The following is a 26445-nucleotide window of genomic DNA, read 5'->3' on the forward strand; positions in this document are numbered from 1 at the left end:
TTTATATTAAGGAATATTTCCTTTTACTCAAGTATGACAAGATGCACCTTGTGCTGGGGACAATAAAAGGCCACTCTAAAATGTGCAGTTTTGTTACAACACAATGCCACAAATATCTAAAATTTTAAGGGAGTGTGCAATTGGCATGCAGACTAAAGGAATATCCACCAGAGCTGTTGCCATGTATTTGAATCTTCATTTCGCTACCATAAATTACCTCCAACGTCGTTTTAGAAAATTTGGCAGGATGTCGAACCGGCCTCAACCGCAGACCACGTTTAACCATGCCAGCCCAGGACCACCACATTCGGCTTCTTAACATTGGACCTTTGAGAAGTAGTTTTTTGCACAAAAAAAAAAGCTATTTTCCCATTTTAATGGAAATCTAATTTACTTAATTTTTGCCGAGAAATTATTTGATATTGATTTAAAAACGTCTGCATTTGGCATTTAATTCATATCCAGGCTGGCTTTGTGATATTTGGTGCGTGACTGCTTTGCAGACGGCCTGGAACGCGGCCGCCATTTTTGAGCTGTGCGTTTAGTAGCCATAGGCTACGTCAGAGTGCCAAATTACTGATGGCGCAGGAGGCGGACATAATGATTAATTATCACGGCGGATTCGAAAAATTAGACCGGAAAAACAGCCGTTATCCTTATTGTATCGTTTGGACCCCTATTCCAATACTGTCGTGAGTAGCCACTTTTCCGGTTGTTTTCTTTTGCTCTCGCCATCTGAAATGGAGACACTATTTACGTGACAGATCATGTTGATAGCCTACATGACCATTGATGTTTATCACATCGTTTTAGCTTGCATTATAGCTAGTAAATTTCCAAATACTATGTGGGCAGGAATTAAATCGCCCATACTGTTAGATGCCTTATAATATACGCGCACTCTTTATTCCCAGGACCCCCCAATACAGTGCTGTACCTCTGTTTTGTTCAGGTGGTTGCTCCCCTTCATTGGTCACATGGGGATCTGTACTTCTGCAGGCGTGATAAGAGACTTCGCTGGATCGTACTTAGTGTCTGTGAGTATATGCAGATCATGCATTATGACAGTAGGCCTACAGCTTTATGTGCATAAGCCTAATATTATTGGACCATCTGTTTCGTGATAGTTCCTCAACATTTCCCATCTTTCCTTTCAGGAAGATAATATGGCCTTTGGAAGACCAACAAAGTAAGTTGGCTTTGTTCGTTCAATGCTTGGAGCTAGGCCTGGCGTCTTGTGCTCAAAATTGACATGCAGGCATTGCGGTTATGTGGTAAGGTATCTGCAGCATTGCTTGTCTCTTAACAGGTACTGGAAGCTTGATATTGATAAGGTGTGTGGCACTGGCTCAGCTGCCTGGGACAAAGCAGTGCACGATGCATCGGAGGAGTACAAATGCAGGCCGGTATGAACATCGACAGTGTCATAATAAGACAGACGACAGACAGGAAGGTCTAGTAGTGGAATTATATTTATTTCCTAGGTTCTAATGAACATCTTCAGGTTCATATTCATAAGGCATATTGCAAAGGGTAAATATGTACATGTTTTGTACAGTGATTGTAAAGGCCCATTGGAGCAATAGTGACACAAATGCCTAGAGTTAGACTTGACTAGCCTTCTTCCTCTGTCTCTTGTAGCACAACCTCTGCTGTGATAACTGCCACTCCCACGTGGCCCGGGCCCTCAACCTCATGCGCTACGACAACAGAACGACCTGGAACATGGTCAACCTATGCCTGCAGACCCTTATCCATGGCAGGCATGTCAGGTGAGATACCATGCAATCATGCAATGAAGAGGTACTCTGTTACATAAAGTAGAGTAAGCTCATTCCTGTCCTAACCAAGGCGTGAACATGGAACCTTCTATACAACAATACTTGCCACTCACAAAGCATCATTCTGACTGACCAATCACTCTGTGTGTGTGTGTGAGTTTCCTCTGGATCATTTGACTAACTGGTGTGGGAAGGACTAGAATCAGACATGCTGATGAAATGGGTAGAATCAAACTATGCAACTGGTCTGTATTGCAAAACAGCATCACCGAGTCTGAACAAGCAAGCATGCACCTGGCAGCAGGCAACGCTCTGCAGGAGGGACAGAGGAGCTCTAGACACGGGGAAACATATGCGGTTGAGAAACCCCCTCATTATTCTCCCCCGACCCACATGGGGAGCTGGCGTCACTGCTTTGTGCAGCCTGCACATTATTGTCCGAGGGCGCCACGTCCTTCAACAGTGGGGCAGCGTGTAATTCATCATTGCCAGATGTGGCCCCTGCATCACCACATCAACTCTCTGCTGGGGCTCCCACTGCTGGATCAGGGGGACAGGGGGGGAGGACAGGGAGGGAGGGAGTGAGGGGAAGGGAGTGGGGTAAACCTCTGGGAGATAAGAGAGTTGGTCTGCCCTCAGTGCCCTGTGTAAATTACCCTGGCTTCGGGGAAATTGATCTGACTGCACATCCTTACCTGTCCCTGTATACTGCCCTACAAAAGGCAAAGGCGACCCTCAAGCATTTTTCCCGCCATAAAGTAAAGACTGTTTCATCACATTGAATGTTTATCTAAATAAAATAATATGACTGTGTAGATTCTACAATCTAAATGTGTTTATCCAACACTCTTTGTTTGACTTTGAATGGTAATTTATTTGACTTATGGGGTAGGTCAAATCAGGGGTCATGGTTGAATGCATAAAAAATTACATCAGAATAAGATACTACATCAGTGCATTATCACTTATCTACCTACAACATATTTGTCTGGACAACAAAGTTTAAAGACATTTTTCTCAGTTTCACTGCTCTTTGTATGGCAGAGTGGGTAACTACAGTCAAAACATGGTGGAACAAAGCCCAAGTGCAGCAACTTCAGTTACTGCTTATTTTACTTGGATTTTGTAGTTACTGCAAACTTCTAACTCAAACTTTCTATGAAACAGAACATAATTGGTCCAGGTCACTTCGTCACAAGATAAAACAGATACTACAAAGCCAGATTTCAGTCTCAAAAAAAAAGCGTAGTTCCTGCGTTTTGCCTTTGTAGGGCAGTATAGATTACAAATGTCTTGAGTATGTGTTTTTGACCTATGGCTGAAATGTGAAGATTTAATGACTGTCATTACTACTCTCACTGTGCTTTCTCTCTCTCTCTCTCTCTCTGTCCTTCCCTAGCTGTGTGTCGTTCCTCAAGACCTGGCTGCCCTTCCTCATGCTGACTGGAGCCCTCGTCACCTTTATCCTAACACTCAACCTGCACTGACCACACAAGGGAGTTGGAGGAGGGGAGAGATAATACAAGGGATTTTCCTGCTCAGTTGTAATCATGAAAGTGAATGAAGAAGAGGAATGTTCCGATGGGACACTTCTCTGTGCAGTACTAATATCCACACTCTCCGACATCCATCAGAAAGGGTCTCACGAGGGCAGTTATGTCCAGCTGTTCTGGCTTGTTTTGAAGTACCTTTTACTCGAGAACAGAAAGGAATGTCGTATAAATTAATGTTTGGCTTGGGATAGCCATAACCATAAATATAGAACTGATATAGCATCTGCTAAATGACAAGAATTTGAATGTAAATATATTGTCTATGGTCATAAATTCATACTGGTCTCTTTTCCTGAACCCCGTTTAACCAGTATAATAACAGCTAAACATCATTTTACTTTGTAATGGTTTACTGTATTCTATCAGACAGTATTTGTTCATGCAATACTGTAAGTTCTCTGAAGCAACATGCTCAGGAATGTTAATATACTGTACAGTAGTACATAATCATGACCAAGCATTTGATAGAATTACAGTAATTATGGGCAATAGGCTATACCATATAGGCTAGTAAAGTGAAAACAAATTGTATTTGTCATGCTTCGTAAAACAACAGGTGTAGACTAACAGTGAAGTGCTTCCCATCAATGCAGAGTAATAAAATAAAGGTAATAATAAATACACAGAGTAACGCTAACCTTTCTATATATACATGGGGTAGCAGTACAGAGTCGATGTGCAGGGGTACGAGGTAATTGAGGTAGATATGTACATATAACTAGGAATAAAGTGACTAGGCAACAGGCTAGATAATAAACAGTTGTAGCAGCATATGTGATGAGGCAAAAATGGTCAATGCAGATGGTTAAACAAATAACTACCCAGACTATTTAGCTAAACTATTAAACAGTCTTATGGCTTGGGGGTAGAAGCTGTTCAGGGTCCTGTTGGTTCCAGACTTGATGCATCGGTACCGCTTGCCTTGTAGCAGAGAGAACAGTCTATGACTTGGATGGCTGGAGTCGTTAACTGCCTGTTATTGAGGGCGGCACGTAGCCTCGAGGTCAGAGCGTTGGGTTTCGAATACCGGATCCACAAGGTGTCGCTGTGCCTTTGAGCAAGTCACTTAACCCTAATTGCTCCAGGGGCGCTGGACAATGGCGACCCTGTTCGTGACCCCCACTTACTGCGGGTGTCTCAGGGGAGTTAACATATGCCCCCCCAAAAAAAAAAACCATCAACAATTTATATTACACACTTGTGTAGCAGGACAAATATATGCACCGCCCAAATTATTATATGTAACGGGTAATGCGTACTGCCCTCTGTTTTGTGTTATTTATTGGAACAAATATAAATAAATGTACATAATATGCATAGACTACTTGTTCATTGTTTATAAACTGTTAATTCATATCACCCAAAAGACACCACAGAGGTCGACTTCTGTGTTGTATAATATTATTAGCGTCTGTGCCTTTAAAAGACGTTCACTGTTATTCCTCTCCTTGATTCTGCGCTGGTATTTAAACTCAAGCTAACAATTCGCCGGTGCTGTTGATCAGCAGATGAAACATCCTTCTCACTCAATGCAGACACAAACCATTGGGCTATCATTCGGCACTATCTAAAGAAAGGCTAACACCTCATACCGGAATCGGAGGTTTTTTTTACGCCTTGATGTGCATGATACGGCGTAATATGACTCACCATCACCTTCTGCATATTCTGGTATTTATCAGTTTATAACTTTTCTGTTGAGTTATGCATACTTGGGTTATTATTGTACTTTTTGGTGCGCTACTCTGTGCGCTCCACCAGTGCTTGGAATGCCCATCAGGCTGCCGATGCTTTGCTGACACGCGCACAGTGAAATGCGTCTCCAAGGACCTTCGCGCCATACCACAAGATATTCCGGGATACACAAGGAATGTGATCATCACAGGAAATAATATATTCAGAATTGGATCAGAGACGTTTCAAGAACTGAAAAATGTCACCACCATCATTTTGAGCAACAATGGGTGAGTAAATATTCTCATCAAAGATAATTGTTTTCTGAGGCGTCACTACAGACCCGGGTTCAATCCCGGGCTGTGTCACAGCCGGCCGTGACCAGGAGTACCATGTGGCGGCGCACAATTGGCCCAGCGTCATCCGGGGTAGGGGAGGGTTTGGCCCGGCTGGGATGTCCTTGTCCCATCGCGCTCTAGTGACTGCTTGTGGCAGGTCTGGCGTCAGCAAGCTGACTCTGGTCGCCAGTTGTACAGTGTTTCCGCCGACACATTGGTGCGGCTGGTTTCCGGGTTAAGCGAGCAGTGTGTCAAGAAGCAGTGCGGCTTAGCAGGGTCGTGTTTTGGAGGACGCATGGCTCTCGACCTTTGCCTCTCCTGAGTCCGTACGGGAGTTGCAGCGATGGGACAAGACTGTAACTACCAATTGGATATAACAAAATTGGGGAGAAAAAGCGGTAGAAAAAAATATATATACATAAAATAAAGAGTATTGTATTCTTGCCGTTGCAGAGATTCAACATTTTCAACCATTGAGACATATGCATTTGTATTTACTTGCCTATACATTTCTGAAGCTTTGAGTTAAGGTTCTAAACTACAACAAAATTATTATTCCATGTTCTCCTGAATGTCATCACACCAATTTATGAAATATTTAGATACCTCTATTTGAGCATGACAATAATTCCGCAAACATTACTTCTAAGTCCAATAATCGGTTTGGGGACTGTAAACATGGACCATCTGTCTTCCCAGGATCACAGAGGTTGCGTCCCACAGCTTCTCTACCCTTTCTTACCTGCGCTACCTGGACATGAGCTGCAACCATCTGGCTCTCATCCACCCTGAAGCCCTCAACATCCCAGGGAGTCCTCTAAAGGAGCTCAACCTCAGCCGCTCCCTGTATAACTACACCTCACTGACTGATCTCACCACCGCACTGCGCTGGGGAGGCCTAGGAGGGCTGCTCAGCCTAGACCTCTCCGGGAACTGCCTGGTCTTCCTACCCCCAGGGATGTTCTCCCACCTCCCCAGCCTGCAGCACCTCCTCCTGGGTAACAACTCCCTAGCATCAGTCTACAACGGCACCTTCTTTGGCCTGCGCCGCCTGGAGCTGCTCGACCTGACCCGCAACTCTTTCAGGGTGTTCGGAAGCGATGCTCTGGGGGAGCTGGAGAGGCTGGTGCAAGCCCCCCGCATCCTGCTGAGCCACAACCCCTATGTCTGCACATGTGAGATCCAAGACTTTGCCGTGTGGCTCAAGAGCTCCCGGGCTCAGGTGGGGGATGCAGAAGCCCTGACCTGCTCCTCACCCTGGGAGTTTCAGGACAGGTCCCTGCAAGGGCTCGGGGTACAAGTTATTGGATGCCATGTCACTTCACCACCTCTGGTCAGAATCAGAGACGAGATGGGCGACCTCTCCCTGCAGACCTCCTACGTCCTCCTGGGTCTGGTGCTGGGCTTTGTGGGCATGGTCTTCCTCTTTGTGCTCTACCTCAACCGGCAAGGTATTAAAAAGTGGGTGGTGGAGACTCGAGATGCCTGCCATGACGTGTTGGAGGGGTATCAACACCGCTATGAGATCGACACTGACCCACGCCGGGAATACCTCTCAAAAGACGTCGGAGTCGAAGAGAAGCCACCGACAAACGGTAGTTTTGGACAGGCTCACTCAGATAACCGCTTATCACAGCTACCCACTGACACCTGTTTAGTTCAGATCTCCTCAGACACACAGGTCAAGCCAGGCTCCATCTCGGTGGATTTGTGATTCCACATTCCCTGGAATGGAACTGGACTGGAGTGAACTTGCATTCAGGGTTGGGTAGGTTACTTTCTAAAGGTAATCTGTTACAGTTTAGTTACCTGTCCAAAATTGTAATCAGTCATGTAACTTTTGGATTACCCAAAATCAGTAATGTAATCGGATTACTTTCCCCTTATTAGAAGTAGACAAAAAAAAGGATCAACACACACATGTGGTCTCTGACTTGTGGTCACACTCGCTCAGGTGGAACAAACTTAAACCTGTGCTTTTATCAATGCTGAATTAAATGTAATTGAGAAAACAGAAAACATCCTTTCTGAATTTGAAAGTAATCCAAGACGTAATCATCTAGTTTTTTTTCTGTAATCTGATTACAATATTTGTTTGCTGGTAACATCACTGATTACAAGTACATTTTTGAAAAATCAGATGACATATAATCAGTTTCTGCCCAACCCTGCTCACATTTGTGAGGGACTTATCTGTATCATGCATTTCTGTACAATGTGTTGAATATAATTACATCACTAATGTAAGCATAAAACTGCAGAACAGTTATGCTATTTAATGGAGAGCCTATTTTAAGTGTGAACAGCCGGGCTCGTTGTACCTGCATAGTCTTGATACCTCTTTTACTGTGGCCACATTTTTACTGAGTTGCATAGATTTAACCAAGTTGCCATCTGTCTTTGGTGTTGTATGTATTATTTTATTATACTTTGTGGGTCTTATTGACATATCTAGATGGAACCAAAGCAATATTGCCTATCTGAAGGGTCTTGACTGCAAAACTAACCTTGAATGTCTACTCTTTTGGGAAGATTGAATGATTCCACACTGCACTAAGTCATCTTTTCGTCCTTAACTGACTTTGTAACCAGACGTGACAGGGCAAGAAAGAAAGGGCACATATTTCCAGAGTGCAGAAGTGACATGGTATTGAAGTGATGAAGCAGGATCTCGTGTGGTGTATAAACTCATGTGCATAATTTACCCGTGTTATGCAAGATAATTTAAATGAAACAATTATAAAACCCCTTTGTGCTGCTCAATAAACCATTTTTTCCAAAATGTTATCCAAATCACATTTGCAGTAAGTTTCCATTTACTCTTAAATTAACTTTACAAATCTACAGGAAACTCTTGGGAATGACACTTCTCCCGTTGTCCCCCTTCTGTTACTAAGTGTAGTGCTAGTGTGATTCTCCTGCTTATCGCAGATGGGGGGAAAGGGAGGTGATTAAGTGTGTCTGTAGGGGGAAAGTGGAACAAGATGAAGGATGCTAGACAGAGTTGCACCTGCTGGCTCTGCAGGCAGCGGTGCATCTCTCTATCCTGTGTGCGAGTTTATTTGCAGGACTTTCTACCTAATGATCGCTATTGATCAAAAGCAGCACTGACAGTAGATATTCATCCCCACCACAATGCAACTGGCTCTGGTCTGTGTGAGTTTATTCAGTAAGCATATTTGAGTGATCTTATGATATAGCACTAAATGATGTCTGATATGTTGTTGTAGTAACGTAAAGTGCAAATCGTTTTACAGATCGATAATTTTTTTTTCAAGGATGTCAAGTCCATCTTTTAATTAGTCATTTATTAAGTGGTATCTTCAGCTAAAAGTACACATGCGCAGTCATCCCAAGGCAGGTGACGTATTGCACTGATACACTAGTGACACAGGCCTCAGCCGCTGTCAAAATGATGGAGGTGTACGGAGGACGTGGTGCGCACAGGCAGAATTTATAAAACACCTGGAAACGCTGGCTATCATCAATAACCCCAGCAAGGTCTACATGCACTCTACTGAAGACAGTAAATGGGCTGGGATTCACCATGCACTGAGTAAGGTTAAAGCCAGTCCTCTGATTACATGCTCATGGAGCAGAAGAGGCAGCGCATTCCTCTCGGCTCACTCATTATTTGTTGTAAGAGGGGCATAACCTACAGAAAGTCAGCACAAAACAAAGGAGAGGAGATATAAGGTTCGTATGCTCGAAACAAACGTGACCTGGAAGCGTTTCAATGGTTTTAAGTGACTGATGAGCCCATGTTTTGCTCTATGCTTTTTGAATTGAAAACAGAAATCTATGACATAGACACTAAATGTGATAGAAACAGTTCCTTTTCACCCTTTTACCAAGGAATAAGATCGCCTCACCACACCAACAACATTTGCCAGGCAGCTGTTTGACACCAGCAAGCTCCACTCTCATCAGTTATTTAACGCAGTAAAGTGAAAAGTATACAAAAGTTAATGCTATTATTGTGTGACTCGCTCCTATAGTGGGTTTAGGCCAGGGTTTTTACAAAAAGTACTCTTCAGGAAACCAACCCATTTGGGTCAAATGTATGAGGGTGCCCTCTACTGGTATGAGTCTACTGTGTCTCTGTTGGACATGACCATAGAATTAGATCACTAATTCTATGGACATATCTAACAAAGGGATGACATGTTGCCTTCTGTCACACCATAGGCCACTTAATGGCAGCACCACAACAACCCAACTCCAAGAGTCCAATCAAACAAGAGGAACATCACAAATCACCTGAGGGGGGGAGGGGGGGATGGGTGTTTTTTTTATTTACAGATTTCTAGGCAGTTTGTGATACCCTGGTGCCCCCCTTGATCCTGAAGCAATGGGCCAGCACCCCTCCTATCAACATCGACACACAGCCAGCTCTGAGAAATATCTACAAACACTGGACAATGACACAGGCCACCATTGGATAAAGATCTCACCATACCATCAGAGATGCTTATACACCCAGGTTTGGAGCCATGTTTGGAGAACCTCTTACCCGACTAACTGAGCTTGGGAGTGGGGAGAGCGCAGGATCGAGCAGACCTGTCTGGAGGAAGGTTGGAGAGGCCAATGGGAGTGCTGAAAGAAGGAAGGAGGCTGAAAGATGTGTATTTTGGGCCTCTCTGCTCATACATTTGGACAGATCTTCTGCGTGTTGGGTGGCATAGGCCTGACCAGCTTCAGAAGGCTTCTACAGGTACAGTGATGTGACAGGCACTGGGGGTATGAGGAAGTCTTTGAAAGGCTATAAGATAGCACAATACTTAGGTAGCAACCCACTGGGGACACACTGGTTGAATCAACATTGTTTCTACTTCATTTCAATTCAATTATGTTGAACCAACATTGAATTGACGTCTGAGCCCAGTGGAAAGGCAACAAGATGAATGAAAAACTGCACTTTGTATATAGTTTTGTTTCCAACCAAGACTTAAGCCATGCGTTTTTCTTCACTTCCTCAGATATCGGACGTGTCAGAGTTTGATGGACAGGAGAAGCAGAATAGAGTTGAGTGGGAAGTCAAACCAGCATCAACCTCCCATTGCTCCATAAAGAAGAGGGGCCCCACAAATAAGGGGAGTCACTCACCAACATACTGATGATTGAAAACCCTTAGATATTGAGGGTCAGAATTTCAAGACCTTTTATACTAGATAGTATTTTATCCAGATTACCAATATGGAGCATCATTCATTCTGATTTGACATTTTTTAATACGACTTTTGATAATAAAATATACTTTTTGTTTGCACTAAATTGTGTGCTAAATTTTAGGTTTTAAATTACTTCTAAAAAAACAGTTTGAGGCATTAAGGATTAGAATAGTATAAGGAAAACCTTCAATAAAATAAAAAAGGAAATGAATAAAATGATTGAAGTCTATTTCCATGTATAATCCTCATTATATCTATCTATTTATTTGTGTATTTTATTTTCTATTTCAGCATTTCTTTTCCAATTGATCAGTCTAGGATATTTATTTATTTTTGTGTTGCATCTTCTATTTATCTATCTCATTTCCACGTTTAATTATGTCTCGACTGATATGTATTTATTTCAAGTGACACTGGGTGTTCCATATCTCTGATGCTACTCATATCAGCAGATCTCTGGTCAGATACTTTGCAAATTGCGCCGACTACTGGATGATAAATATGTCATATGAATAGATATCCGCCTGGTGGCCAACACACGGAGGAAACGGACGTGGAGCTTGAATACGAGGGCGGTGAAATAAAGGATGAGTGGACATAATGTGATCTTAATTACCCGTGCCCCCGCACATTGACTCTGTACCGGTTCCCCCCAGTATATAGCCTCGCTATTGTTATTTTACTGCTGCTCTTTTGTTATTATATATATATATATATATATATATATATATATTTTTTTTTTTAACTTATTTTTCTTAAAACTGCATTGTTGGTTAAGGGCTTGTAAGTAAGCATTTCATTGTTGTATTCGACACATGTGACTAATAAGATATGATTTGAGACTGCAAATTGACAGCAAGAACATCATGATTTCAAATCTAGCTTACATTTGTAGACAATCCCGTGTCTTCAAATGTTAAAATCACTTGGAGCTGATTTCCTGGTGGTTTTACAGTCTGTTATGTTCAACAATGAAAATTCCACACACATTTTTGAAATGTTATTTTGCTCAGAATACATGAGGAGGGCCAAAGAAAGCCAGAAAACAGGGAAAGGGTTCCAATCATTTTTCCACATAATTTTTTTCTAATAGGGGATTTTAGAAATGCTCAAAAGGAGTGCTGTGTTTCGTGAAGGCTTACCCTGGCGTGACGTTTTGATTACCGTACAAATCTCCCTTGGACAAGGTGACTTATCAATATTTTCAGCTTTCTGTACTCTCAGACTCAAATGCCAATTTGCGTCAAAGTACACATCATGCAAAAGTACACATCCTTGCAAGCTCCTGCACGTCATTTCTAACTGACACCTTTGCTAACAGGTATTGTGTCAATCAATAACTTGCACAAGACAGTTCACAGAATTGTACAATTTTTAAGAAATGTTGCCAATTTATTCTTTACTACATTAAAGCTAAAACTGCTTCTCTAATAGAAATCCCTGGTCACACTTGTAGGCGATGTTGGCTAGCTAAACTCATGCATAGAATCACGTCATCAGGTCTATACTGTTGTCTGGCACCAAACTGCGCATGTGCAGGTCGTCAAAAATCAAAGACACTCCTTCGATATAAAGTAGTTTTTGACAAAAATGGCAACGTGTCAGTTTTCTACTTTCACGAGGTTGGAGTAATAACATGTCCAACTACTACAGACGTTGGCTCAAATCTAGTTTGTGCCATTAGATTTCAATAAAATTAACAACTAAGGAAGAATGTTTCACTTCTCTCATTGACTTCACAATGTTGCACCGCTGGGTTTAGAAACTCCGTGATGAACATCATGGCAACAAAACTAGCCGGAGACGATCCATATTTAGACTTCCGGTTTTCTGGTTTTGCCTTCAAAATAGCAGTCCATGGTAAAAAGCTATGTGTATGATAAGAAATCAATATTTTTTGCAGCTTTGCATAGTGCATAATGTAAAATTATAACTACATGGAGGAAAATATAAACTAAAGAGAATTACTACTTTATATAAGATAAAGAAAACTATAAGGTGGAGCACATTGAGAAATGGTTGGAGTTTAAGTAAATTAATATCAAGAACATAATAATAGCCTACTAGTAAATAAATCTACAATTACAATTTAAAAAATATCATGATTTTTATAGTATTATTCTAGGTTATTTACTGGTAATATCGTTGAAGAATGCAATTTTAAAATGTGATGTTTAAGAAAAGTAACAGTATTTTTTTTTGCATTGTACAAACAAATTGCAATGTACAGAACAAACTATAGATTGGTCCAGTCTACTTACCAAGTAAAGTCCCTAGATTACAAATCAGATGAGTTTGAACAAACAGGTAGGTTATAGGAAGTGTTGCTGGACTTTTACTATGGTCAGCTTAAAATGGTGTGCCTGGACACTATATGGTACATATAAAGCACTGTAAAGGAAAAACGATTATTTGTGCCGATGTAAAAGTGAGGACGGGAGTACTCGGTAGGGACTGTAGAATCTATATATGGTGTTATTTCATGGGCCTCTGAATAATACGGAGTGTTAATGACCTTTTACTCCACCCATTCCATTGGCCACAATGTGAATAACTGTATATGGAATACATATTGGCCTATAGAGCAAAAAATATTCTTGGTGCCACAGGAAAGGTACTGTAGGAAATAATCAGTAGGGTCTGTTGAAAGTATATACAGTTGAAGTCGGAGGTTTACATACACCTTAGCCACCTTAGTTTATATACACCTTAGTTTTTCACAATTCCTGACATTTAATCCTAGTAAATATTCCCTTTCTTAGGTCAGATAGCATCACTACTTTATTTTAAGAATGTGAAATGTCTGAATAATAGTAGAGAGAATGATTTACTTCAGCTTTAATTTCTTTCATCACATACCCAGTGAGTCAGAAGTTTACATACACTCAATTAGTGTTTGGTAGCATTGCCTTTAAATTGTTTTACTTTAGTCAAATGTTTCAGGTAGCCTTCCACAAACTTCTCACAATAAGTTGGGGGAATTTTGGCCCATTCCTCCTGACAGAGCTGGTGTAACTGAGTCAGGTTTGTAGGTCTCCTTGCTTGCACACACATTTTCAGTTCTGCCCACAAATTTTCTATAGGGTTGAAGTCAGGGCTTTATGATGGCCACTCCAATACCTTGACTTTGTTCTCCTTAAGCCATTTTGCCACAACTTTGGAAGAATATTTGGGGTCATTGTCCATTTGCAAGACCAATTTGCGACCAATCTTTAACTTCCTGACTGATGTCTTGAGATGTTGCTTCAATATATCCACATAATTTTCCATCCTCATGATGCCATCTATTTTGTGAAGTACACCAGTCCCTCCTGCAGCAAAGCACCCCCACAACATAATGTTGCCACTCCCGTGCTTCACTGTTGGGATGTTGTTCTTTGACTTGCAAGCATCCCCCCTTTTCCTCCAAACACAACGATGGTCATTATGGCCAAACAGTTCTATTTTTGTTTCATCAGACCAGAGGACATTTCTCCAAGAAGTACCATCTTTGTCCCCATGTGCAGTTGTAAACCGTAGTCTGGCTTTTTTATGGCGGTTTTGGAGCAGTGGCTTCTTCCATGCTTAGCGGCCTTTCAGGTTATGTTGATATAGGACTTGTTTTACTGTGGATATAGATACTTTTGTAACTGTTTCCTTCAGCATCTTCACAAGGTCTTTTCCTGTTGTTCTGGGATTGATGGGATTGGGATTGCACTTTTCGCACCAAAGTACGTTCATCTCTAGGAGACAGAACGTGTCTCCTTCCTGAGCGGTATGATGGCTGCGTGGTCCCATTGTGTTAATACTTGGGCACTATTGTTTGTACAGATGAACGTGATACCTTCAGGCGTTTGGAAATTGCTCCCAAGAATGAGCCAGAGTTGTGGAGGTCTACAATATTTTTCTGAGGTCTTGGCTGTTTTATTTTGACTTTCCCATGATGTCAAGCAAAGAGCCACTGAGTTTGAAGGTAGGCCTTGAAATACATCCACAGGTACACTTCCAATCGACTCAAATTATATCAATTTATATCAATTAGCCTATCAGAAGCTTCTAAAGCCATGACATCATTTTCTGGAATTTTCCAAGCTGTTTAAAGACACAGCCAACTGAGTGTATGTAAACTTCTGACCCACTGGAATTGTGATACAGTGAATTATGAGTGAAATAATCTGTCTGTAAACAATTGTTGGAAAAATGACTTGTGTCATGCACAAAGTAGATGTCATAATAGACTTGCCAAAACTATAGTTTGTTAACAAGATATTTGTGGAGTGGTTGAAAAACGAGTTCTAATGACTCCAACCTAAGTGTATGTAAACTTCAGACTTCAACTGTATGGAGTCATTTCATGGGGCACTGAATAATACAGAGTATTTCTGGACTTTTCCTCCACCCATTCCATTGACCACAATGCAAATCACTGTATATGGAGTACATATTGGCTTACTTTTACTTTTACTGTGGTCAAACAGCTTAAAGTGGTTTGCCTGGACACTGTACTGTACAAATATAGCACTCTACAATGATTGATCAAACCAGGGTCCAGTCTACTCACTACAGTCCTTAAAGGAAGCTTTAGGAAGCTTTATGTTGACATTTGAACAGTGCGACATATATCAGCACCATGGACAGCTACCTTTTTAGCATGTTATGTTGTCACTGTCAGCCATGTATGTGGCCCTAAAGCATATTAATGTGATTTCATATTTAGTCATTGCTAGACCACACACTGGTAAGGAGAAAATGTTATTACCGGTCTCAGATAAACTTGGGTGGTAGATACCCAGTTGGGGTTCTACTAACCAAATATGTTCCGTTTTCAGGGGGCTGTGTCGAACAGCCTGCTGGTTATTGTTGTAATGCCTGCATGTTAAATTAATCCAAAAACAATAAATTAATTTACTTTTTTTGTGTTGAATATCAGTTGGAAAAACAAAACCCGTGAAATAAAACGCCATTCCATAAACGACTTTAATGCACTCTTGCGCAAATGGTGGTGCCAAATACTGATTATTAGTAGGCGATTTGTTAAGAAGCCAACTGCTTCAAAGACTGCAACAATGACGGGCTGTCATATCTGTATGACTGTGACACATGTATACATTCTATTGCTAGTGACAACAAGGTGAGATTGAACAAAATAGTACAAACAGAGAATGCAAATGAGGCTCAGGTTCAAAACCTATTGCCTGTGGAGTTTAAATGAGGCGAATGTCAACTGCTCAGAGAAGACCCTCAGACTGCCAACTAAATATGCAAAGTGTCCAGACTTTTGAGGGTAATGAACTTGCTTCTGATTTTCATCCAAGAGCCGAGAGTTCATATAAGGACGTGTTAGTGGTGCAGCTCAATCAAATCTCAGACACCCAAGATATTGGGAATGAATAGTACCACTCAGAGACAGAGGATGGGTTGCACCAACATGGTTTACAGTGTCTTGCGAAAGTGTTCACCCCCTTGGCATTGTACCTATTTTGTTGCCTTTACAACCTGGAATTAAAATAGATTTTTGGGGGGTTTGTATCATTTTATTTACACAACATGCCTACCACTTTGAAGATCTCTGGAAGACTGAAACAGGTTTCCCTCAAGACTTTCCCTGTATTTAGCGCCATCCATCATTCCTTCAAATCTGACCAGTTTCCCAGTCCCTGCTGATGAAAAACATGATGTTCTCGGGGTGATGAGAGGTTTTGTGTTTATGCCAGACATAGTATTTTCCTTGATTCCCCAAAAGCTCAATTTTAGTCTCATCTGACCAGAGTACCTTCTTCCATATATTTGGGGAGTCTCCCACATGCCTTTTGGCAAACACCAAACGTGTTTGCTTATTTTTTTCTATAATCAGGAAGTGCATCCTGATCTCTCCTTTAACCTCTCACTTTGCAATGCACTAGAGGGTAAGGTCCTGTAGCTTACACGGAACCCAAACCGGCTGCGCGCGTGTGCCATCGTGCACTATAGTGAGTAAATTTATTTTGTCCCCCTAAACCAAATGCGATCACGACACGCAGGTTAAAATATCCAATTACATTAATTTGGGGACAGGTCGAAAGGTATTAAACATGTATGGCAATTTAGATAGTTAACTTGCACTTGCTAGCTAAATTGTCCTATTTAGCTAGCTTGCTGTTGCTAGCTAATTTGTCCTGGGATATAAACATTGAGTTGTTATTTTACCTGAAATGCACGCGGTCCTCTACTCCGACAATTAATCCACACATAAAAATGCCAACCGAATCGTTTCTAGTCATCTCTCCTCCTTCCAGGCCTTTTCATCTTTGAACTTATATGGTGATCGTATCCTCACTTTCATAGTATTACCACGACGACCGGCAAAACAGTTCATCTTTCAATCACCCACGTGGGTATAATCAATAAGGGTATCTGCTTCTAGCAGTCTGGTCAGCATGTTAGACCTGTGTAGTTTGACGGCCCTCCATTATTACATGGCCTCCACCTGATCTTTATCTTTCTTTTATCTTTTATGCCCTTAATCAGGTATATATAGCCCATTTCAGTGTTGTTTGCACCTTGGTTATCAATCAATGCATTACACTTTTCTTGTATTCTCATCACCATTCTTAAATGGTGGGGTCCTGTGTTCTGAACCTTTTCACTATTGTGGCCTGTTGCATGTGCCTCTTATCCAAACTCCCTTACTGCTCAGCCTTACTGACCTTGGGTAAACCACTTGTATTATTCTGTGGTGCCCTGGCCACTTAATCTTGTTGACAGCATTTCTTGCCCGCTATAATCACCATCTCTTGATGGCAAGGCCCTGTGACCTGGACCTTATCCGCATATTGGCCTTCTGACCTTCCGTCTCCTTTACTTTGGGGTTACCTGCTAACGGGTGAATCTCATGGTAGGGGTTAGAAGAGCCCTTCAACTAGGCTACAGTCCTCAACTGTTGAGGTGCTCGATAGTAGATAAAGGGAAGAGTGTGTATAACGTTGGCCCGTGTAAATATTGTGAATAGTTCGGTGAACAATGAAACATAAGAGGGAACGAGGTCCCGATGTTAGCGAAGTCATGCAGGATGCACTTCCTATTTATGGAAAAATACAAATGAAAGAAAAAAAGGTGCCACCAGTGGGTTGGGAAGCAATGGCTTTTTTTCTGGCCACTCTTCTGTAAACCCAGCTCCGTGTAGTGTACGGCTTAAAGTGGTCCTATGGACAGATACTCCAATCTCCGCTGTGGAGCTTTGCAGCTCCTTCAGGGATATCTTTGGTCTCTTTGTTGCCTCTCTGATTAATGCACTCCTTGCCTGGTGGGGGGCCCTCTCTTGGCAGGTTTGTTGTGGTGCCATATTCTTTCCATTTTTGAAATAATGGATTTAATGGTGCTCCGTGGGACGTTCAAAGTTTTAAATATTTTTTAAAACCCAACCCTGATCTGTACTTCTCCACAACTTTGTCCCTGACCTGTTTGGAGAGCTCCTTGGTCTTCATGGTGCCGCTTGCTTGGTGGTGCCGCTTGCTTAGTGGTGTTGCAGACTCTGGGGCCTTTTAGAACAGGTGTATATATACTGAGATCATGTGACAGATCATGTGACACTTAGATTGCACACAGTTGGACTTTATTTAACTAATTATGCGACTTCTGAAGGTAATTGGTTGTACCAGATTTTATTTAGTGGCTTCATAGCAAAGGGATGAATACATATGCATATGCTTTTCCGTTTTTTTATTTTTTATTTTGAAACAAGTTATAAAAAAATATAAAAAATCACCAATTTGGACAATTTTGTGTATGCCCATTACATGAAATCCAAATCCAAATCTATTTAAATTACAGGTTGCAATGCAACAAAATAGGAAAAACGCTAAGGGGGATGAATATTTTTGCAAGGCACTGTAAATGTTTATCAACACCGGCCAGTGTAGTGCAGTGTTAACTTTTTGTTGAATGAACACTAGAAATGTAACACTTTTTTCAGTGTACTTTTTACTCTGTGTAGAGTGGGACCATATGTACTCACTGACAGTGTTAAATTTAACACTTAACATGTTGATCTAACACTTTCAAATGTACTGTGTATAATGCACGTTATAACTAACATTAATGCTACTTCACTACAATCTTACCGTTATCAGGCCCGTTACAGCATGTTGCATAAAATCATAATTCGTACCAAGGTTGGGCATATCATGAACTCCAATTCAATAGTTATACAAAATGGACATAAATAGGAACTCTCCACAGTAGATATGCTGCCATTTTATCAGTTAAACCACCTCAAGTGGCAGTTAAGAATTAATCTCCAATCTAAGTTTATATACTGTATATTTTTTGATTAATTGAGCAACAGGCTTAAAATTAATCTAGGTTTAAAGTGAAAACTAAAACTTAGATTAGAGGAAGGATTTTCTTTAACTAGGATTAATTTAAAACTAGGTTTAACATTTGGTGCAACAAGATGAATAGATAAACCTTGATTTAACCCAGTTTAAGAGTTAATCCATGTTGGTGCAACCCACCCAGAAAGTTGTGGTAGAGGTTTATCAGATGAGGAAATATTAAGCTCTATGACAAAAACGTAATTAGATGAGCAGCATGTCACGGGAGAGGTTGATGTCGAAATAAGCGAGGATACACTGAAATGTTTTGTCAGATGGAGGGTTCAGGCATACCACTCCAGATAATGGTGTGTTTACATTGACTCGGGTGGCAGGGTAGCCTAGTGGCTAGAGTGTTGGACTAGTAACCAGGGAGGTTGCAAGGTCAAACCCCTGAGCTGACAAGGTACAAATCTGTTGTTCTGCCCCTGAACAGGCAGTTAACCCACTGTTCCTAAGCTGTAATTGAAAATAAGAATTTGTTCTTAACTGACTTGCCTAGTTAAATAAATGAATGGGAGAGGGTCCATTTGGAGGGAAATGGTAGGCATTTCAAAACATTCTCATGGGTCTATTTGCAAGAAAGATTAAAGAGTAGAATCCTTACTGTGTAGTACATTTTCAGACATATATATAAACATAAATATATACCTTTATCTCTATATATTATCTCCATAGAGGGAGTCATTTGCATTGTAATTTCATAATACTGCTGCATTTAAGGTGCAGCAGTAGTTTGGCCACTCAGGTAGATACATATCTCAACAACGCACAAATAACTTTTGGGTTTCTGGGGAAATCCGGCCACTACAATTACTGAAATTAAAAATTAAAAATGAAACATCGGCACAAATAATTGTTTTTCCTGTACAGCGCTATATTTGTACCGTATAGCGTTCAGGCAACCCATTTTAAAATGTTTGACCACAGTAAATGTCCAGCAACACTGCATATTATTCAGTTCCCCATGAAATGATACCACATATAGATGCTACAGACCCTACTGAGTATTCTCTACATGACTTTTATTGCGACATCTAGAAATAGTTTTTGCTCTGGTTTTCTGTTCTTCCTGATAATTAATTGCACTCACCTGTTGTTACCGGGTCTAAATCGTTCCCTGATTAGAGGGGGGACAATGAAAACAAGCAGTGGAACTGGCTTCGAGGTCCAGAGTTGAGTTTGAGGGCAGAGTGATTCTTATTGTGGGCAATGGAATAGCTGGAGCAAAGACCAGCAACATTCTATATTATCTAGCGCCCCATGAAAAGACACCGTATATAGCCTACCTTCTACAGATCCTACAGAGTATTCCCTACAATATTTTTTCCCTCTGGCACATTTAATAGTTTGTTTTATACGCCAATAATATTTCATGTACAGTGCTCTGCATTGGGGGTATTTATTTGACATTGGAACATGTTTTAAAACACACATGTATTGCAAATGTAATTTAAATATGAACCAATATGAATATTTTTCATGTTTAGACAATTATTTTCATATATTATGAAGAAATACAGGTTATTGACACTTTTCCACTATTACGTGGGGGACTTTTATTATGAACATTTCTGATCGTTACGTCTTCCCTGTGGGTGGGTGTTGTAGAATTTGGATTTACCTGTAGCCGCAGGTAATAACCTACACGGGAAGACGAAGGAGCAAGAACACTGTGAAATTTACCGAAATGAGTTTAGTCTTCAGTGGTTAGGGTTGGTAGCTAGCTATTTGTCTTGAAATCGGTTGACTTTGTTGTAAAGAAAACACAGTTGGAGAGTTGAGAAACCGATACACACAAACTCGATCCGAAGAAAGAACGTTTTCCGTACGGACTTCCGTAATTTTATCGGCGTCAAGAGTTAACAAAAGTAACCCAAGCGATTTATGCGGTAAGTTGACTTCTGAAATGTTCACCATATGAAGAAGCGTATCCTATCCTTTCGAACAAGCTAAACTCAAGCTTGACAGAGTGATCTTATAGATGACATGCTAATTGTGTTTTGAAAAGTCATATTTAAAACTTCCCAATTTCTTTACCCTACAAAGGTAGCCTACCTGATCAAAATAGACCGAATGCACGCACGGAAAATGTATCCATAACAAAGTCGTTGTGACAGTTCCACAGGCCAAATTGATAAGCGATTTAGATTGACTTTAAATATATCAGAATTGGACTTTTTCCTATGGCATTCTCTCTAGTTGCATGATTGTTAAAACATGTATCTGCAAAGTAGCCTACAAGTAGCCTATCTCAAAATGCAGTATTAGTTCAATGTTTGGCGTCAATAGTCTACTTGTTGCAACAGGAAATGATTAATGTGACTGTGACTGGCAAAGAGCTGATTAGTAAGCATAATAATTACTGTGTTTAGATATGACTATTATAAAGTGCCCATATTCCATTCCTATCACATTGAAAGGTCCCGGGAGCTTTGAGCCATGCCTGGCCACAGCACAGGGGCTCCTCAGAAGTCCCGCCATGACAAACAGCACAGGGGACACAGCACCAGGGCTGACGGCTACAAGCAGGGCCACACCATCTCTAGAGACCGCATCGCCAGCCAAGAGTCCTACAAGGACGCCCATGCCGACCACAACACATGGGAACAGTACAATGGCGACCACACCCGTCACTCTGAAGGGCAGCAAGGCCGCAGAGGAGCCCCCTCGACACGACACGTCAACGGGCGGGGGTCAGAGACACTGGGCTTCATCCCTGGCTCAGCAGACTCCCCCCAGAGCACAAATGCATGTGGCTCGTGTGCCTCTATGGGCTGGAGTGGCTGCAAGGCGCTCCTTTGCTGTGTCCTCACCTGTGGCTTCTGTGGCAGCAGGGATCTCTGTCTGCCTGTCAACAACGAGAGCTCCACGGAACACCCCAGCAAGGCCGACCCTGAGCAGCCCCACCCCCCCAACGGCGTGTCCAAGCCCACCTGCGGCATCCCTCTGGAGTCCAGCATCAAGCCTTCCAAGCAGCCCTCCAAGCTGCCTCCCAGTGACAGCTTCCGCTACAAGGACGTCCGCATCGGGGGCCAGACGGTGGTCTATCCCACATCATCGTCGGGCCCCAAGCGGACGCGTACGGGCGGAAAGGGCGACAGCCAGCGTCCCGTCAGCAACACCAGCACCATCTACTCCCGGGAGGACCTGGATCTGGACGACCTGAGAGACAGCGGCACGGACATTGACTCGCTCATCACTAAGAAACTTCTAGAGCTCTACGCGCTGCACCAGATCGACCAACTGGCCAAGTGCACGTCTGACTCGTCGTTCTCAAGGAAGACCAATGAGATCAGCGAGCTGATCTGCAGCATTGCTCAGGACTACAACCTGGAGCAGCGGGAGGCAGAGTGCAGGCTGGTGCACGGCGTCATCCGCATCAGCACGCGCAAAGGCAAGAGGAACAAAAACTCCAACTCCCAGGCCCCGGAGCCAGTGCACCAGCAGCCGCGAGCAAACGGGGGGAACGACCGAGGGACCCTCCTTCCTGACAGTGGCAATGAAACAATGACGTACACCTTTAACAGCAGTGAGAGTAAGAGAGGGTTACTACATTTATGTATCCATTCAAAATAACTAGTGCATTTCAGGTATTCAGGGTCTTGAGAGAATAAGGGTGACAAAGTTTTGTCTTTCAATTTAAGTCAGAAAATCCAACAATGAATTCTATTCCACATTACTTTCCCATTTAACCTCCCAGTTTTTCCCTATTCTTACTTCATGTTTATGTTGCATACCGAAACCATAGATTACTCTGCTGAAATGCTTTTGGTGCGCTAGTGTTTGTTGTCTCACCTCTTCTGTATCATTGAGTCTCCATTTTCTATTCATTCATATACATCTATGTTTGAGTAACTCTGTTGTGTTTTTACCACAGTGGAGCCTGAGGTGAAAGTGTCAGAGCTGACACAGTCGGACGAACTAGCCAGGAAGATGAGGTACTACAGTGGAAGAAGTAAGTACTTCTGGACTTGAATTCACTGTCTCACAGTAGGAGTGCTGATATAAGATCAGTTTAGTATTTTATATCATACTGAATTAGATTATATGGACATGGCGTACCTGATCCTAGATCAGCACTCGTCTGAGATGCTTTTTGAAAACGTGCCCAAGTCTAGGCCAAACCTGCCCCTACAGTAACATTGTTTGCCACTTATTTTAGTGTTTAGACTACTACTGTATCAAGACCCTGTAGTTCCCCATACCATAGCTGTTGTACTGTATAAGATGCAGTGCATTTTCTCCACATTTTGTTACCTTACAGCCTTATCCTAAAATTGATTAAATACAATGTTTTCCTCATCAATCTACACACAATACGACATAATGACGAAGCAAAAACATGTTTTTAGACATTTTTGCAAATGTATTAAAACAAAAAAACAGATACCTTATTTACGCAAGTATTCAGACCGTTTGCTATTTGACTCAAAATTAAGCTCGGGTGCATCCTGTCTCCATTGATCATCCCTGAGATGTTTCTTCAACTTGATTGGAGTCCACCTGTGGACATGATTTGGAAAGGCTCACACCTCTAAGGTCACACAGTTGAAATGGGCATGTCAGAGCATAAACCAAGCCATGAGGTGGAAGGAATTGTCCGTAGAGCTCCGAGGAAAGGATTGTGTCAATGCACCGATCTGGGGAAGGGTACCAAAAACATTTCTGCAGCATTGAAGGTCCCCAAGAACACAGTGGCCTCCATCATTCCTAAATGGAAGAAGTTTGGAATCACCAAGACTCTTCCTAGATCTTGCCGCTCAGCCAAACTGAGCAATCAAGGGAGAAGGGCCTTGCTCAGGAAGGTGACCAAGAACCTGATGGTCACTCTGAGAGAGCGCCACAGTTCCTCTGTGGAGATAGGAGAACCTTCCAGAAGGACAATCATCTCTGCAGCACTCCACCTATCAGGCCTTTATGGTAGAGTGGCCAGACCGAAGCTACTCCTCAGTAAAAGGCACATGAGAAACGAGATTCTCTGGTCTGATGAATCCAAGATTGAACTCTGGCCTGAATGCCAAGAGTCACATCTGGAAGAAACCTGGCACCATCCCTACGGTGAAGCATGGTGGTCCCAGCATCATGCTGTGGGAATGTTTTTCAGCTGCGGGGACTGGGAGACTATTCAGGCTTGATGGAAAGATGAATGGAGCGAAAACTTGCTCCAGAGCGCTTAGGACCTCAGACTTAGGCAACGGTTCACCTTCCAACAGGACAACAACCCTAAGCACACAGCCAAGACATTGCAGGAGTGGCTTTGAGACAAGTCCTTGAGTGGCCCAGCCAGAGCCCAGACTTCAACCCGATCGAACAACTCTGGAGAGACCTGAAAATAGCTGTGCAGCGACGCTCCCCGTCCAACCTGACAAAGCTTGAGAGGATCTGCGGAGAAGAATGGGATTTATTCTCCAAATACAGGTGTGCCAATCTTTCAGCATCATACCCTAGAAGACTCGAGGCTGTAAAAAAAAAAAAAAAACAGTTTTCTTTGTAATTTTGAACTGTTGTGTGTAGATTGAAGGGGGGGGACAATCGGATCGATTTTAGAATACGGCTGCAACGTAACAAATGTGGAAAGTTAAGGGGTCTGAATATTTTCTGAATGCACTGTATATCTTGAATCTGAGCAAGCATCTATTTACAGTTTGGTGGGTTCTGTAGCATCTGTGCCATTTTTTTTCTACACTGGAAATACTCTCCCATATCTGATCCGATACATGTTTTCAGAACAATAACACATTGTTTCCTTGTTGCGGCTCATGGAATGGCTCTTTACATGTCCTGGGCAGTCTTCATTTAGGCACCAAACAGCAGAAAAGTGACTGGAACAGGGAAGGACTAGTTAGACTTGTCCAATTAGAAATGCTCATTTTCCGTCGCAAAACGCTTCTATCTGCGTGGCCTAATGAACACAATCCTGGGTTCCATGCGGCAGCAGAGGTAGTAGGCCTAACCTCTGGCCTAACTGACTGTTCCAGTAAGTCATGGTAGCTGAGGGGCTCTGTTCAACGCAGCTGTAGTGCCCAGTGCAGCTGTAGGCGTTTTCTAACCTTCTCTCTGATCACCAGTGGCACACTGTGCTTTGATGCGACTCCTGGAGAAGGAAAGCCTTCGCATTCCTCCTTTTTCCGTGTGCTGTTTTCTCCTGGCTATTATACCACCTCTCCCTCTCTGCCACCCTATACACCCCTTGCATCCCATCTCAGTTTCCCTATATGCTCTGGGTAGTTGGTAGTGGCGGTGCATATCGCCCCCCCTCGGGTAGCGTATCAGGTGACCGTAAATACCTGCCACATAATGGTCGAAGGTTTATGGAATTTGGGGAGTAACCCTGATTACAGCTTTTTGTTGTACGATGGTGAGAACTGAGGGGGGGGTCTTGTTACAGTGCCGTTTGAATGGAGGAACATTGATGTTTTCACACCATATGCATCTGTGGGAGTGTGCCAGGATATCAGCTGTCAGAATGTCATTTCTCTGTCTTTATTTGATGAAGGGACAGTTTACTGGGCAAAAATTTTAAGCCTAGTCCTGTAAATAAAAATAATCAATGGAGAATCTGTAGCTTTTACATCCAGGATGAAGCTTAACCAGTGTTCAGGAAACCTGTTCCATAAGGTATTGTGTGGTTCGGTAACCATTTTAAAGTGGTAACTTAAAATATTTCTTCCCCTTTTTTAATAGTCTCTGTCCATTTTCAAATACTGACTGGTGAATGTCTCTCTCTCTCTTCTGGCCCTCCTAGCTGACTCCTCCAGCTCAGCTACAGCCTACTCTCCCTACCAGCATGACACAGAGACGGACTCGTCAGGGGTCCCACTGCTGCACGTCCTCTGAACGGCATGACAAGGTCAACGCCAACGTCCAGGGCACGACGTTCTCAAGGGCCTCAATCGAACTGGGGCCGGCTGTTGTGTGATAGTGGGACATGTTGCTCCTCCAACACCGCCATTTTGCCTCCCTGGAACTAATAGGACATCCTAGAATGACAGCGAGGCTCTTAAGTGTGGGGCTATTGAAGCCATCTCTTCTCTCTGGTGTGGAATCAGCATGTCCTTCCAAACCATGGAACCGTCTGTGATGGAGGCCTGCTTGGAAGGACGAGATGGTGGCACCAGTCTACAGGTGCCCAATTGGCACATATCTGAACATTGGAAAAAAAACAAGGGGATTTTAATTTTTTTTTTACGGGAAGATAACTATGGACTCTTGTTGTGTATTTGCATGCTATATTGTAAGTTGTTTTTATACCAGTTATGTTGTTGCCCTGCCACTCCTAGCAGACACAAATCACTCCATGCATTTTTAACTCCGTATAACCGTCCCTGTTTTAGTGTGTGTGTGACAGTGTGTTAGGGCAAATTGACCACCTACCATTTGGACCCAGTAGCAGGTTTAGCTTCATACTTTACTTTCAGTGTCAAAGGAGATACTTTGTACTAAACTTTTTTCCAAGTGTACGTTGTTTTTTTGGTTTGTCTAAACATCTCTTTTGAAATTGGAATAGGGGCATTTTTTAAACTTTTTTTTTTTGTTGTCAATGTATAGGTACATTTTTATACAAATAAAAAAAGCAATGAATACCCTTGCCTTTA

At 42.3% G+C, this 26445-nt stretch overlaps 3 protein-coding genes across 3 annotated transcripts; all 3 read left to right on the plus strand.

The window, feature by feature from the left end:
• The first annotated feature begins 488 nt into the window (after positions 1-488).
• On the plus strand, positions 489-3947 carry LOC112246604 (transmembrane protein 222-like). The gene is made up of 6 exons (XM_024415029.2): positions 489-692; positions 953-1037; positions 1158-1189; positions 1310-1406; positions 1642-1772; positions 3181-3947. The coding sequence occupies exons 1-6, from the start codon at positions 580-582 to the stop codon at positions 3266-3268; spliced, it is 546 nt and encodes a 181-aa protein (XP_024270797.2). The 5' UTR covers positions 489-579; the 3' UTR covers positions 3269-3947.
• A 662-nt stretch (positions 3948-4609) lies between these two features.
• On the plus strand, positions 4610-7169 carry LOC112246602 (trophoblast glycoprotein-like). Its single transcript, XM_024415028.2, has 2 exons — positions 4610-5298; positions 6046-7169. The coding sequence occupies exons 1-2, from the start codon at positions 5039-5041 to the stop codon at positions 7058-7060; spliced, it is 1275 nt and encodes a 424-aa protein (XP_024270796.1). The 5' UTR covers positions 4610-5038; the 3' UTR covers positions 7061-7169.
• Positions 7170-20441: 13272 nt separating this feature from the next.
• On the plus strand, positions 20442-26445 carry LOC112246581 (keratinocyte differentiation factor 1-like). The gene is made up of 4 exons (XM_024414997.2): positions 20442-20739; positions 21271-22385; positions 22728-22805; positions 25596-26445. The coding sequence occupies exons 2-4, from the start codon at positions 21290-21292 to the stop codon at positions 25685-25687; spliced, it is 1266 nt and encodes a 421-aa protein (XP_024270765.1). The 5' UTR covers positions 20442-20739; positions 21271-21289; the 3' UTR covers positions 25688-26445.

Source organism: Oncorhynchus tshawytscha, linkage group LG03 (genome assembly GCF_018296145.1).
Source record: "Oncorhynchus tshawytscha isolate Ot180627B linkage group LG03, Otsh_v2.0, whole genome shotgun sequence".
NCBI lineage: Eukaryota > Metazoa > Chordata > Actinopteri > Salmoniformes > Salmonidae > Oncorhynchus > Oncorhynchus tshawytscha.

Coding starts and splice junctions, on each gene's coding strand:
- LOC112246604 (XM_024415029.2), top strand. CDS start 580: ATGGCGCAGGAGGCGGACATAATGATTAATTATCACGGCGGATTCGAA. Junction 1,038..1,157: donor CTGGATCGTACTTAGTGTCT/GTGAGTATATGC, acceptor CTTTCCTTTCAG/GAAGATAATATGGCCTTTGG. Junction 1,773..3,180: donor ATCCATGGCAGGCATGTCAG/GTGAGATACCAT, acceptor GTCCTTCCCTAG/CTGTGTGTCGTTCCTCAAGA.
- LOC112246602 (XM_024415028.2), top strand. CDS start 5,039: ATGCATACTTGGGTTATTATTGTACTTTTTGGTGCGCTACTCTGTGCG. Junction 5,299..6,045: donor ATCATTTTGAGCAACAATGG/GTGAGTAAATAT, acceptor CTGTCTTCCCAG/GATCACAGAGGTTGCGTCCC.
- LOC112246581 (XM_024414997.2), top strand. CDS start 21,290: ATGCCTGGCCACAGCACAGGGGCTCCTCAGAAGTCCCGCCATGACAAA. Junction 22,386..22,727: donor CACCTTTAACAGCAGTGAGA/GTAAGAGAGGGT, acceptor TTTTTACCACAG/TGGAGCCTGAGGTGAAAGTG. Junction 22,806..25,595: donor GAGGTACTACAGTGGAAGAA/GTAAGTACTTCT, acceptor TGGCCCTCCTAG/CTGACTCCTCCAGCTCAGCT.